Here is a 12,522-nt window from a genome sequence, read left to right as displayed (position 1 = left end):
CCCATGCGTGTGCAGGGTCCCAAGGCTTTGGGCCGTCCTCAGCTGCTTTCCCAGGCCATAAGCAGGGAGCTGGATGGGAAGCAGGGCTGCCGGGATTAGAACCGGCGCCCATATGGGATCCCGGCAGATGCAAATTGAGAACTTAGCAGCTAGGCCACTGCACTGGGCTCAAAACATTTGTTTGAAAGGCAGTTACAGGAAGAGACAGATCTTCTAACCACAGTCTTGTTTCTCATTAAGACTTATTTATTTGATAAAAGAGTTACACATAGGGAAAGACAGGTCTTCCATCAGCGCCAGGGCTGGGCTAGGGAAAAGCCAGGAGCTTCGAGTCCCTTGTGGGCACGTTAGCCAGGAGCAGCTGAGTCTTGCACAGGTGCCCACGTGGGATGCCCGTGATGTCACAGATGGTGTGCCAACCACTGACTCATCCACTCCAAACTGAATTTTATGTTTCTGTGGCTGCTAGGCTGTTCCTTGGGGTTGGTGGCACCCTGGGCTGCTCAGGCTTCACCTGGGGACATCTAAGACGCAGGCAGTGTCAGCCCCAGGTCTCTCTGTTGGCAAGGCAGCAAAGACTCCAGTCTCCAAGAAAGGTAAAGGGGAGTGGAGCAGCCCCAGGTGGAGCTTGGCCAGGAAGGAGGATGACAAATGGGGCACAGTCCAGGGTCCAAGGCTGGTCCTGGGTCTCTCCCCCAGGACTTGGGAAAGCTCAGGCCACACCCAGCGGCCTGCTCAACAGTAACCACTGAGCCCAAGTTCCAGCCATCCCAGCCTCGGAGCTAAATGTAGGAGTGAAAGATGACCCTAGCTGGGCAGGGGTCAGGCCCTGGGGTCTCCAGGAACCTCTGATGGCCTGACCCCTCGCTCCTGGGAGCCAGGAAGGAGTCCTTGGGTTCCTGAAAATCCTGATTTTTCCTTCTTTTTTGTAGGAATTTTACTTGAAAAACAGATTTATAGAGGGAGGATCTTCCATCCTTTGGTTCACTGTCCAAATAACCACAATAGCCAGAGACGACATGGAGCCAGGAGCCTGCTCCAGGTCTCCCACGTGTGTGCAGGTACCCAAGCATTTGCGCCACCCTCTGCTGCTTTCCCAGGCCATTAACAGGGCGCTGGATGGGAAGCAGAGCAGTGGAACTCACATCAGCAGCCGTATGGGATGCCAGGGCTGCAAGGAAGGATTAGTCTATTGAGCCACCCTGTCCCCTAGGAAATCCATCCATCCATCCATCCTTCCTTCCTTCCTTCCTTCCTTTCTTAGATTTTTAAAAAAAGATTTATGTATTTTTATTGCAAAGTCAGATATACTGAGAGAAAAAGAGAGAGAAAGATCTTCCGTCTGATGATTTACTCCCCAAGTGAGTGCAACGGCCGGTGCTGAGCTGATTCAAAGCCAGGAGCCAGGATCTTCTTCTGGGTCTCCCACACGGGTGGAGGGTCCCAAAGCTTTGGGCCGTCCTTGACTGCTTTCCCAGACCACAGGCAGGGAGCTGGATGGGAAGTGGGGCTGCTGGTATTAGAACCAGTGCCCACATGGGATCCCAGCATGTTCAAGCGAGGATTTTAGCCTCTAGGCCATCGTGCTGGGCCCAGATTTATTTTTATTGGAAAGGCAGATATACAGAGAGGAGGAGACACAGAGAGGAAGATCTTACATCTGATGACTCACTCCCCAAGTGAGCCGCAACAGATCTGAAGCCAGGAGCTTCTTCCGGGTCTCCCACACGGGTGCAGGGTCGCAAGGCTTTGTGCCGTCTTTGTTTTCCCAGGCCACAAGCAGGGAGCTGGATGGGAAGCTGGCCCACCGGGGTTAGAACCAGTGGTCATATGCAATCCTGGTGCGTTCAAGGCAAGGACTTTATCTGCTATACCACCAGGCCGGGCCTGGAAATCCTGTTTTTTGACTGAACCCTCAGACAGTGTTGCTGGCCTCAGTGGGTGTCTGGGGGACGGCGCAGGCAGGTTGTCAGTGGGTGTCCCCAACCCTGCCCAAGGCTTCTGCAGCCAGTCCCCAGTCAGGAGGACACATGTTCAAATCCCCTTTGCTGCTTCCTGGTGCAAGGTGGGAGCTGGTGTCCATCCAGGCCCCAGCACACAGGGCCTGCCGACAGTGCTACCAGCACGGCCATTTCCCCAGGCGCTTTCCTGCTGTGTGGAGGAGGTCACTGTGGACTACATGGAAGCCTCCACAGGAGCTGTGGTTAGCCTGGTGATAGAAAAGCCTGCAGCCCCGTCAAGAGTCTGGCTGGGGCTCAGTGGCTAAATCAGCTTGCATGCACTGGCATCCCCTATGGACTCCAGTCGTTCAGGTGGGAACCCTGGAAGAAGCTCCTGGCTCCTGGCTTTGAATCCGCTCAGCTCAGGCTGTTGTGTTCATTTGGGGAGTGAACCAGTGGATGGAGATCTGTGTGACTGTCTTTCCAAAAAAATTTTTGTGTAAAATTTATTTTTACTCCCCTTCCCCCAGGAACGACAAGATCAAATGTGGAAGCAATGAGCTCACCCAATTTTCCCTAAACCTTGATCCTTCCTACTCTGATCAACCATGTAATCATTATTAGAAATAAGATTAAAAAAATCTCTTTATTGGAAGGGCAAATCCAATATTGGTATTGGGTTATGGAGAGGAGAGACAGAAGGATGCTCCACGGTCACTCCCCAGATGGCCACAGCGACTGCAGCTGAGCCTGTCTGAAGACAGGAGCTTCTGGGTCTTCCACGTGGGTGCAGGGTTCCACGGCTCTGAGCCATCCTCTGCTGCTTTCCCAGGCCACAATCGGCAAGTGGAGTAACTGGGACATGAATTGGTGCCCTCTTGGGATCCCAGAGTCTGCAAGGTGAGGACTTGGCCGGCCCCCCAAACCATCGTGCCAAGGCCCTTGAATACAGTATAGACGGGTCGGGGTGGGAGGAGGCTGCAGTGATGGTTCCTGTAACTGGCTTCCTGCCAACCGCCCTGCCCAGAAGACCTGAACGGAGTTCCCAGCCGGGGGCACTTGGGCAGTAAGCCAGTAGATGGCAGGCCTCTGCCCTCCTTTAAATAAGGCTGCCCCAGTGGGGCCAGGGGCGCAGGGTGGAAACAGCCCCGTTAGCACAGCTCCGTGTGACTGGGCGCGTGCTTGGGTGCGGTGGAGCCCTTCTTGGCTCCAGAGCTTATCTCTGGGGGGCACCTGTCTGGGCCGAGAGGCCCCAGCCCTGTCCTCACTGAGCCTGGGTCCTGGCCAAGGCCTCTTGGCTCCCCTTGCTCTGTTCCCAGCGGCAGCCTCCCTCTGTGTCCGCTGGTGTGGGGGCCTGTGCACCTGCCCTGCCCCTCACCCCTCACCCCAGACCAAGGCCAGCGGGTGGCGGTAGAGAAAGCTCTGGAGCCAGCCAGGGGGCGGGAACTGGGTAGGGGCCAGCGAGGGAGGGTCAGCTGAGGCACGCTCCCGGAGCGGCCCCCACGGTCTCCCCAGAGCCGCCCAGAGTGCGGCTGCGGGAGCGCGCACCGAGTGCTGCCCAGTGCCGCGGTGCCGCCGCGCCATGGAGTCGCTGCTGCGCGCAGAGCTGCGCACCGCGACCCTGCGGGCCTTCGGCAGCCCCAGCGCCGGCGGCTGCATCAGTGAGGGTCGTGCGTACGACACGGACGCGGGCCCGGTGTTTGTCAAGGTCAACCGCAGGACGCAGGTGCGGTGGCGGGGGGGGGGGGGGGGTGTCGGGGCGTGGAGCTTTTCCCGAGGCCTGGCCTGCGGGTCTGGATAGTGGCCGCCCCTCGGCTAAGCCGGCTCCGGCGTCCTGGGGCTCCAGGGGTTTTTGTGGGCCATTCCTCGCCCCCCACCCGCTTTGGGATCAGAAGGATTTCGGGAGGTTGCGCACCACCGCCCCCCCCCCCCCCCCCCCCCCCCCCCCCCCCCCCCGGTGCAGAGTCCTGGTTTCCAACAGGCCTTCCCAGCTAAATCCCTGTCAGGAGGAAGCTTGCAGTCCGTTGCGGCCGGCGGGCGCACAAGCAGACCCGCTCTGGCCTGATCCATTCCCGCCCTGAATTTGGGGGCGGGGTCTCCCGTGTGTCTGAGGGAACTTCCCTTCAGTCCACAGGGTTTGGCTTTATTTAAAAGCCTGCAGCTCTGCAGGCGGTCGCAGCCTCAGAGACACCAGCACACCTTAGCTGGTGCAGTGCTCCCCTACAGTGAAAGTAGGAGTCTGTGGGAAAGACCCTGGGACCGCGAGTGACCGGGAGAGGGTGGCCTGTGGCTGCTCAGCACACAGACCAGGCCCCCTCAGGTTTGTCCTGCTGCCCCAAGCTGCTGTCCCCAGGGGGACAGCCTGGATCCTGCGACTGTGCCCCCAGACCCCCAGCACCCCACTGCTGGGGACGAGCTGATGAGGCTCACGGTGGTGTGTGGGCACAGGCCCGGCAGATGTTTGAGGGGGAGATGGCGAGCCTGGAGGCACTGCACAGCACAGGCCTGCTGAGGGTCCCGCGGCCCCTGAAGGTCATCGATCTCCCGGAAGGTGGGGCTGCCTTTGTGATGGAGTATTTGAAGATGCGGAGTTTGAGCAGGTGAGTGTGTGCGAGACATGAGACACAGAGAGAGAAACAGAGATACACATGGATGAAGAGACATACAAAAGGAGAGATGTGGACAGAGACAGAGACACACAAATGGATAAAGACCCAGGAAAGGAGAGAACAAGGGAGACTGACAGAACAGAATCACCGAGTGGGCAGGTGTTGGGGTTGGTGTGGCTGGCACTTGCTCAGGCGCCATGGGGGCAGGGCATGAGTGTGGTGGTTCTCTTGTGGCTGTCAGCGTCTCCCAGCACTGAGTTGATCCAAAGCCAGGAGCCAGGAGCCTCTACTGGGCCTCCTGTGGGTGCAGGAGTCCAAGTTCTTAGGTCCTGCTCTACTGCCTTCCCAGGCCATAAGCAGAGTGCTGGATTGGGAGTGGGGCAGCCAGGGCACAAACTGGTTCCCATAAGAGATGTGGGAGCCACAGGCAGAGGAGTAGCTTGTTGACCTCTGTGTTGCCCCTACCCACCCTGACTTTCCTGAGTTGTACAGCTGTGTATGTTGAGGGTGCACATAGTATGTGAGCCAGTCTGGAGGCCCCCACAGTCCTGCTGGCCAGTAGTGGTGGCTGGTGTCACCTGAGCCTTTGTCCCACGTGGGACTCACATCGGTTCCTACAAAGCCTGGCAGCTAGTTCTTGCCCCAAGTGATCTTTTAGAGCTGGGAGGCTGCTTGCTGAGTCCTGCTGATGAAGCCCTGTTTTGTGTTGGCAAAGAGTCATTGGGACTCAGTTTTCACCTTTAAGAGAAGGCAGAGGAGTTTTGACGTTTCTGGGGGAGACGCCATTTCCTGTTGACATGTTTCTTCTGCCCTAAGTCAGGCGGCAAAATTGGGAGACCAGATGGCCGAGCTGCACCTCTACAACCAGAAGCTTGGGGAGCAGCTGAAGAAGGAGGAGAACATAGTGGGTGTGTACAGGGCTGGGTGTGAGCAGGGGCTGGGTGTGTGCAGGGGCTGGGTGTGAGCAGGGGCTGGGTGTGTGTAGGGGCTGGGTGTGTACAGGGCTGGGTGTGTGCAGGGGCTGGGTGTGAGCAGGGGCTGGGTGTGTGCAGGGGCTGGGTGTGTGCAGGGGCTGGGTGTGAGCAGGGGCTGTGTGTGTACGGGGCGGGGTGTGTACAGGGCTGGGTGTGTACAGGGTGGGGTGTGAGCAGGGGCTGGGTGTGTGCAGGGGCTGGGTGTGTGCAGGGGCTGGGTGTGTACAGGGCTGGGTGTGTACAGGGCTGGATGTGTACGGGGATGGGTGTGTGCAGGGGCTGGGTGTGTGCAGAGCTGGGTGTGTGCAGGGGCTGGGTGTGTGCAGGGGCTGGGTGTGAGCAGGGGCTTGGTGTGTACAGGGGCTTGGTGTGTACAGGGCTGGGTGTGTACAGGGCTGGGTGTGTGCAGGGGCTGGGTGTGAGCAGGGGCTTGGTGTGTGCAGGGGCTGGGTGTGTGCAGGGGCTGGGTGTGCCCAGGGTCCTGGGTGTGAGCAGGGGCTGGGTGTGAGCAGGGGCTGGGTGTGTGCAGGGGCTGGGTGTGAGCAGCGGCTGGGTGTGAGCAGGGGCTTGGTGTGTGCAGGTCTTGGTGTGTACAGGGCTGGGTGTGTGCAGGGGCTAGGTGTGAGCAGGGACTGGGTGTGCAGGGGCTGGGTGTGAGCAGGGGCTGGGTGTGTGCATAGCTGGGTGTGTGCAGGTCTTGGTGTGTACAGGGCTGGGTGTGCAGGTCTTGGTGTGTACAGGGCTGGGTGTGTACAGGGCTGGATGTGTGCAGGGGCTGGGTGTGTGCAGGGGCTGGGTGTGTGCAGGGGCTGGGTGTGAGCAGGGGCTGTGTGTGTACGGGGCGGGGTGTGTACAGGGCTGGGTGTGTACAGGGTGGGGTGTGAGCAGGGGCTGGGTGTGTGCAGGGGCTGGGTGTGCCCAGGGTCCTGGGTGTGAGCAGGGGCTGGGTGTGAGCAGGGGCTGGGTGTGTGCAGGGGCTGGGTGTGAGCAGCGGCTGGGTGTGAGCAGGGGCTTGGTGTGTGCAAGTCTTGGTGTGTACAGGGCTGGGTGTGTGCAGGGGCTAGGTGTGAGCAGGGACTGGGTGTGCAGGGGCTGGGTGTGAGCAGGGGCTGGGTGTGTGCATAGCTGGGTGTGTGCAGGTCTTGGTGTGTACAGGGCTGGGTGTGCAGGTCTTGGTGTGTACAGGGCTGGGTGTGTACAGGGCTGGATGTGTGCAGGGGCTGGGTGTGAGCAGGGGCTTGGTGTGTGCAGGGGCTGGGTGTGTACAGGGCTGGGTGTGTGCAGGGGCTGGGTGTGTGCAGGGCTGGGTGTGTACAGGGCTGGGTATGTGCAGGGCTGGGTGTGAGCAGGGGCTGGGTGTGTGCAGGGGCTGGGTGTGAGCAGGGGCTGGGTGTGTGCAGAGCTGGGTGTGTGCAGGTCTTGGTGTGTACAGGGCTGGGTGTGTGCAGGTCTTGGTGTGTACAGGGCTGGGTGTGTGCATAGCTGGGTGTGAGCAGGGGCTGGGTGTGTGCAGGGCTGGGTGTGTGCAGGGCTGGGTGTGTACAGGGGCCTGGGTGTGTGCAGGGGCTGGGTGTGTGCAGGGGCTGGGTGTGTGCAGGGGCTGGGTGTGTGCAGGGGCTGGCTTGTGCCCAGGGTCCTGGGTGTGCCTGTGTGGCCACAGCCAGGTCACCTCTCCTGCCTCGGTGTGGAGTTTGCATGCCATCTGCCCTTCCGCTGCACCCTGGAACTGTGGCTACCAGCAGAGTTTTGACAGAGTGCATCTCCTAATAGTGTCAGCTTAGGCTTCTTCCTGCTGTTCAGCCCTACTGTGCAAGGAGCTTGAGGCACTGACAACCTGGAGCAGATCTGAGGCTGGGCACCTGGCATGAGACTCCCCCAAGGCTGGCAGCCACGAGGAAGATCAGCTCATGTTGAGCTTTTCCCAATAGGCCGGAGGGCTGAGGGCACTGAGCCCCCCTACGTGAGCAAGTTTGGCTTCCACACTGTGACCTGCTGTGGCTTCATCCCGCAGGTGAGGGGCTGCTTGTGGAGCACCAGTGTGCATGAGCCCTGAATGGGGGCAGCGTGGGTGCTGTGGTGGCTGGGATGGGCAGAGCAGGGGCAGGGCGTTGCTGAGCGGAGCGTTGGTGGGGATGGGGGAAGCACAGGTGCAGGGGTGTGGGGGAACTCCAAGTCAGGTGTGGTGGAGACACACACAGTGAAGTGTGCAGCCTGGTTGGTCCTGTAGGGCTACTTCCACAGTCCTGGGACTACGACCACTGTCTGGTTCTAGAACATTCTTGTCAAAATCAGCAGTTGTCTCCTTATGTCAAGCCTCAGCCCCCTTGGTGTTCAGTTTCCGAGGTTCACACACGTTGAGCATGTTCCAGAAATCCCTTCCTCTCTGTGGCACTTCTGCCAGCTTCTCTCCTTGGGAGGGTCAAGTGGACCCTGGGCAGGGAGAGTGACACCTAGAACCTGGGGCCCCACTGGCCAGGGTCACCAACCTGCTGTTGTCAGCAGCAAAGGAGGAAATTTATGTGCTGGGAGACCAAGTGTGGGAGTTGGAGTCATGGAGTGAGGGGGAGTCGGGGAGCCTGGGGGAGTCGGGGAGCCTGGAGGAGTCAGGGAGCGAGGAAGAGTCCGGGAACATGGTCCACTCCCTGGTCTCCATCAGGATGCAGAGTGGACACTGAGGCCTGGCCAGGAAGTGATGAGGTGCTTGGGGAGGGGTCTTCGCCTGTACTCTCAGGGTGCCCTCAGCCCCAGGAGCTGTGCCCTGCTGGCTTTCTGAGGACAGGGAGGTATCCAGTGGAGGCCCTCCCTGGGGTGGTGCTCTGGCGGAAAGTGATCCCTTGTAATGTCCTCTGTGCTCTTGTTGCTGGCAGCAGCTGCACCTGTGTGAAGTTGTGGGGGTAGTGCTGGCCTGTGAGATGCCTACTGTAGCCCATACAGCCCTGGGGCTTTCCTGTGCCCAGTACCCTCCCCTCCCTGCCTTCCCCTGCTCTCTGCCACTGAGGTTCGGGGCTATTTATGGAATTTCATGTCAGTAGAACCGCGTGGTATGGAACATTTTTGAGGTCATTCCAGCATTGAGGCCTTTGAAAGACTAGGTACTGCCCGTTATATCCATCCGTGCGCACAAACTCCTGCTTAGTTTGCTCTCAGAAGTGTCTTTGAAGATGCAGTTTGAGGCAGTTGGTGGTTGGGACTCTGAGACATTGCCTTCCATTTGTTCTGGGAGGCAGCAAGGACTTGCCTTCTGCCACTCCTGTGGGAGCCCCGGATGATACAGCAGGCTCCCTTGTGGGAGGCGGGAGGTGTGTACACCTGGGGGGGGCAGCCGCAGGGGCCCTCCCACATGGACATGGAGCTCCAAACCTCTGCCCTTAAACAGTAAACAAATCCCGAAAAGATATGCTTGTTTGAAAGAGAGCTCCCATCCCTGGGTTCCCTTGCCAAATGCCTTTGAGAGCTGGGACTGGATGTGGTGGGCTGCCATGGTCACTGCAGAGCTGGGACTCTCAGCAGTGTTCCCGCAGGTAGTCACCGGGTGCCCTGCTGGGCTGAACACCTATCCCCATGGCTTCCTCACGACTCCTCACACCTTAAGGTCACGGAGACTTCCTTCTCTTTGCCCCTATTGGCTTGTAGTTCTGGGTGTCACAGTTTGGCCTGTGGCCTCTATCACGGAAGCCCAGTTTTCACCCATAGATCGCCAAGAGGCACTGTCATTTGGTGCCATGCCGGAACTCCAACCCAAGTTCAGAGCTTGAGAAGGGTGTGTGGAGTCGGTGATAGGAAAGACACAGACATTGTCATTTGGTGCCCTCTGCCAACAGCTCAGGAAGCTGTCCTTTCTTATTTACCCAGCCACATCCCAAGCTTCTGTACAAACATCTAATTGTTCTATTTTTACTTCAAGACTAAGGGGGCACGTACAGACATTTGGTCATTCTGTCTGTACTTCATGGCTAAGCAGGTGCCCTTAAAGAGAATTCTGCAAAATATTATATTCATATTCTTCAAAGCAAGCTATTATTCATTCTTGAGTAGTAACTATGGAGTGACAGCCAGGACTCCAAGGCCAAGGCACATGTGGTTACCTGCTAATCAGTAATACATTCCTACCACATTTCTATTTCCACAACTTGCCCATCATTTAACCGGAGAAATGTTACAAGGGAAAACACGTAAACATCCAAACAAAAGCTCCAGATATTAAATCCCCCTACAATTACAGGATCTATAACCCCATAAACAAGTAAACAATAATCAAAAGCATATTTCCATAATATTAATAAAAGCATCTCTTAATTCCTGTAGCCGAAAATTGTATAAGAGGCTAAAACAGCTACATTTCCTATGCTCCAAACAAATTGCAAAAACAGGCTAATTATATAAGCTTTAAATGACAAATACTGCTTTGTCATGAGCAGTTGAAGTACTTTGTCTCGAGCAGTAAGAGACACAGTTCTGGAGAGAGAACACCCTGAGGTTTTCGTAGGTTTGTTTCAAGATTATAGGTGATTTAAACTTTCTTCTTTTTAACTGTATCTATAATATTTCAATAGATGTTACTTTTTAATTGGAAATAATACTAAACTAAAAAAAAAAGCAGGCTAGCCTTTAAGGTCACAGTAACTGTATTTATTGTCATAGCAGTTACAGCTCTCACTCCCATCACTTTCATTAATGTTTAGCATATTTATCAAGCCCTTTCCAGAAGGTGTGCTATATGTCTGGGCCAGACTCTGAGGCCATGGTTAAGACACTGTTAAGGTGTCCAGGACCAGCATGGGCTTAATTGTGCTCCTGTGTGTAAATTGTTAAAGGCCCACTCACCAAGACATTATCAGCGACATTAACTCCCAAGCTCACCTTGGTTACAAAACCCATCTCACAAGGGCAAACAACAATGCCTTAATGTATTGTATGGAATTCTTAGTGGGGTAGTTGAGTGTCCATGCAAAAGGGGGTGAGACCCACTGGGCCTTGCCAAACAGGGGAGCTGTTCTCTTCACACCTTCATGTCATCCACACCCACTGCATGGACCCCCAGCATGACACAGCCACGCTGCCGCACTGCAGACAGAGGCGAGTCCGTCCCTGGACCTCTGCTCCTGCGTCCCTGTGGGCCGCTGGTCATCCCTCCCAGACTGCTAGCACACAGTCTTGATGCTGTAGCATTGTGCGTCTGAGCAGGAGCAGCTGGGGGCTGGCGTGGCGGGCCGGGCCACCTTGAGGCCAGAGCCCTCCTGCTTGCTGTCCTCCCAGCCCTGCAGATCACAGGGGTCACTGGCCTGTGGTGCCAGCTGTGGCCCTGCCTCTCCCACTGCCCAGGTAAACGAGTGGCATGATGACTGGCCAACCTTCTTCACCCGGCACCGGCTCCAGACGCAGCTGGATCTCATTGAGACGGACTACGCTGACCGCGAGGCCCGCGAGCTCTGGTCCAGGTTACAGGTGGGCAGAGGCTCTCAGGTGGCACCCTGTGGGGAAGAGAGCTGAGGGGGCTGCAGCTGAACTGATGGCGTGGTAGCTGAGAGAGGGTGGCTCCCGAGGCACCAGTCACCCTGGGTCGCCAGCACTGGTCACTCTGCTTCGGAGTGTTTAGCTCAACGCCCTGTCCGTGCAGCCGGGGGCGCGTGCACCTGGGGTTATGGCTGCCCCTGCTTCATCATTAACCTCACAACCCGCAGCTGAGGATCCCGGCCCTGTTCAGCGACCTGGAGGCAGTCCCCGCCCTGCTGCACGGGGACCTGTGGTCGGGGAACGTGGCGGAGGACGACGCAGGGCCTGTGGTGTTCGACCCGGCCTCCTTCTACGGCCACTCCGAGTTCGAGCTGGCCATCTCCTTGCTGTTTGGGGGCCTGCCCAAGGCCTTCTTCACCGCCTACCACCGCAAGGTGCCCAAGGCGCCGGGCTTTGAGCGGCGGCTGCTGCTGTACCAGCTCTTCAACCTCCTCAACCACTGGAACCACTTCGGACGCAGCTACCGCTCCTCTGCGCTAGGCGCCATGCGCAGGCTGCTGGCCTAGGGGTGCACGGATGGCGGCTCCACACACAGGTGTGGACACAACTCCGGGGACCACCCGCCTGCGGTGGCCAGGACAGGGGGTGGGGAAGTGACCGCACCCCAGGCTGACCCGAGCCTCCTGCTTCTGGGCTTCCCTGGCTGTCGCAGGCACTTGAGGGGGGCTGTGAACGTATCTCTGCCTTAAAATGAACAAAATTTACTGAAATAAGCTGCCTCCGCGTGCTTCATGTGCCACCGGTGCCACTCCAGCCTGGACCTGGAGTCAGCTCAGTGCCGCGGAGCCCACGTGCTGGGACAGGGGTCCCCCTCACAAGCTCAGGCCACAGCCCCAGGGTCAGCGCCTGCCCAGCCAGGCCCTCGGGTCCCGCCTGTCGCTTGGGAGGCACTCAGACCCTAACCCTAACCCTTAACCCACTCTCACACCCTAACCCTAACCATTACCCCACTCTCAGACCCTAACCCTAACCCTAACTCTAACCCTAACTCCACTCTCAGACCTCGCTGCACCATGTCCTTGGGCTCCTCCCGTCCTTTAGAGACCATGCTTGGCTCGGGGTGCTGAGGGTGCTCGGGGTGCCCAGGGTGCTGGGGATGCTTGGGGTGCTGAGGGTGCTGAAGGTGCTGGGGGTGCTCAGGGTGCTGAAGGTGCTCGGGATGCTGAGGGTGCTGGGGGTGCTCGGGGTGCTGGGGATGCTTGGGGTGCTGAGGGTGCTGAAGGTGCTCGGGGTGCTGAGGGTGGTGAGGGTGCTCGGGGTGCTCCGGGCCCAGGCCGGCCAGCTGGTCTCCTCACAGCGGTGCTCAGACCGCGCCTGGTCCACCCCGAGGCCCCGCCCCGTCTCCCAGACCCCGCCCCCAGGCCGCCCCAGGCCCCGCCGCTCGGGATCCGCTCAGACCCCGCCCTGGCCCCGCCCAGTCACTCAGGCCCCGCCTCAGGCCCCGCCCCCAGGTCCGCCAGCTGGTCTCAGAGCGGAGCTCAGACC

The 12,522-nt window shown here is 58.4% G+C and overlaps 1 protein-coding gene across 1 annotated transcript; it reads left to right on the top strand.

Moving 5' to 3' along the window:
* The first annotated feature begins 3,392 nt into the window (after positions 1–3,392).
* FN3K (fructosamine 3 kinase) lies at positions 3,393–11,596 on the top strand. Its single transcript, XM_012929138.2, has 6 exons — positions 3,393–3,666; positions 4,389–4,540; positions 5,366–5,457; positions 7,452–7,534; positions 10,846–10,968; positions 11,205–11,596. The coding sequence occupies exons 1-6, from the start codon at positions 3,523–3,525 to the stop codon at positions 11,541–11,543; spliced, it is 933 nt and encodes a 310-aa protein (XP_012784592.2). The 5' UTR covers positions 3,393–3,522; the 3' UTR covers positions 11,544–11,596.
* The last annotated feature ends 926 nt before the right edge of the window (positions 11,597–12,522 follow it).

This window comes from Ochotona princeps, chromosome 17 (assembly GCF_030435755.1).
Source record: "Ochotona princeps isolate mOchPri1 chromosome 17, mOchPri1.hap1, whole genome shotgun sequence".
Taxonomy (NCBI): Eukaryota; Metazoa; Chordata; class Mammalia; order Lagomorpha; family Ochotonidae; genus Ochotona; species Ochotona princeps.
This window is presented reverse-complemented; position numbering and strand designations above follow the sequence as displayed.

Bases quoted from the DNA above. Each gene is read 5' to 3' on its own strand.
- FN3K (XM_012929138.2), top strand. From the start codon at position 3,523: ATGGAGTCGCTGCTGCGCGCAGAGCTGCGCACCGCGACCCTGCGGGCC. The intron at 3,667-4,388 runs GTGCGGTGGCGG...GTGTGGGCACAG, and splicing joins AGGTCAACCGCAGGACGCAG to GCCCGGCAGATGTTTGAGGG. The intron at 7,535-10,845 runs GTGAGGGGCTGC...CCCACTGCCCAG, and splicing joins GCTGTGGCTTCATCCCGCAG to GTAAACGAGTGGCATGATGA.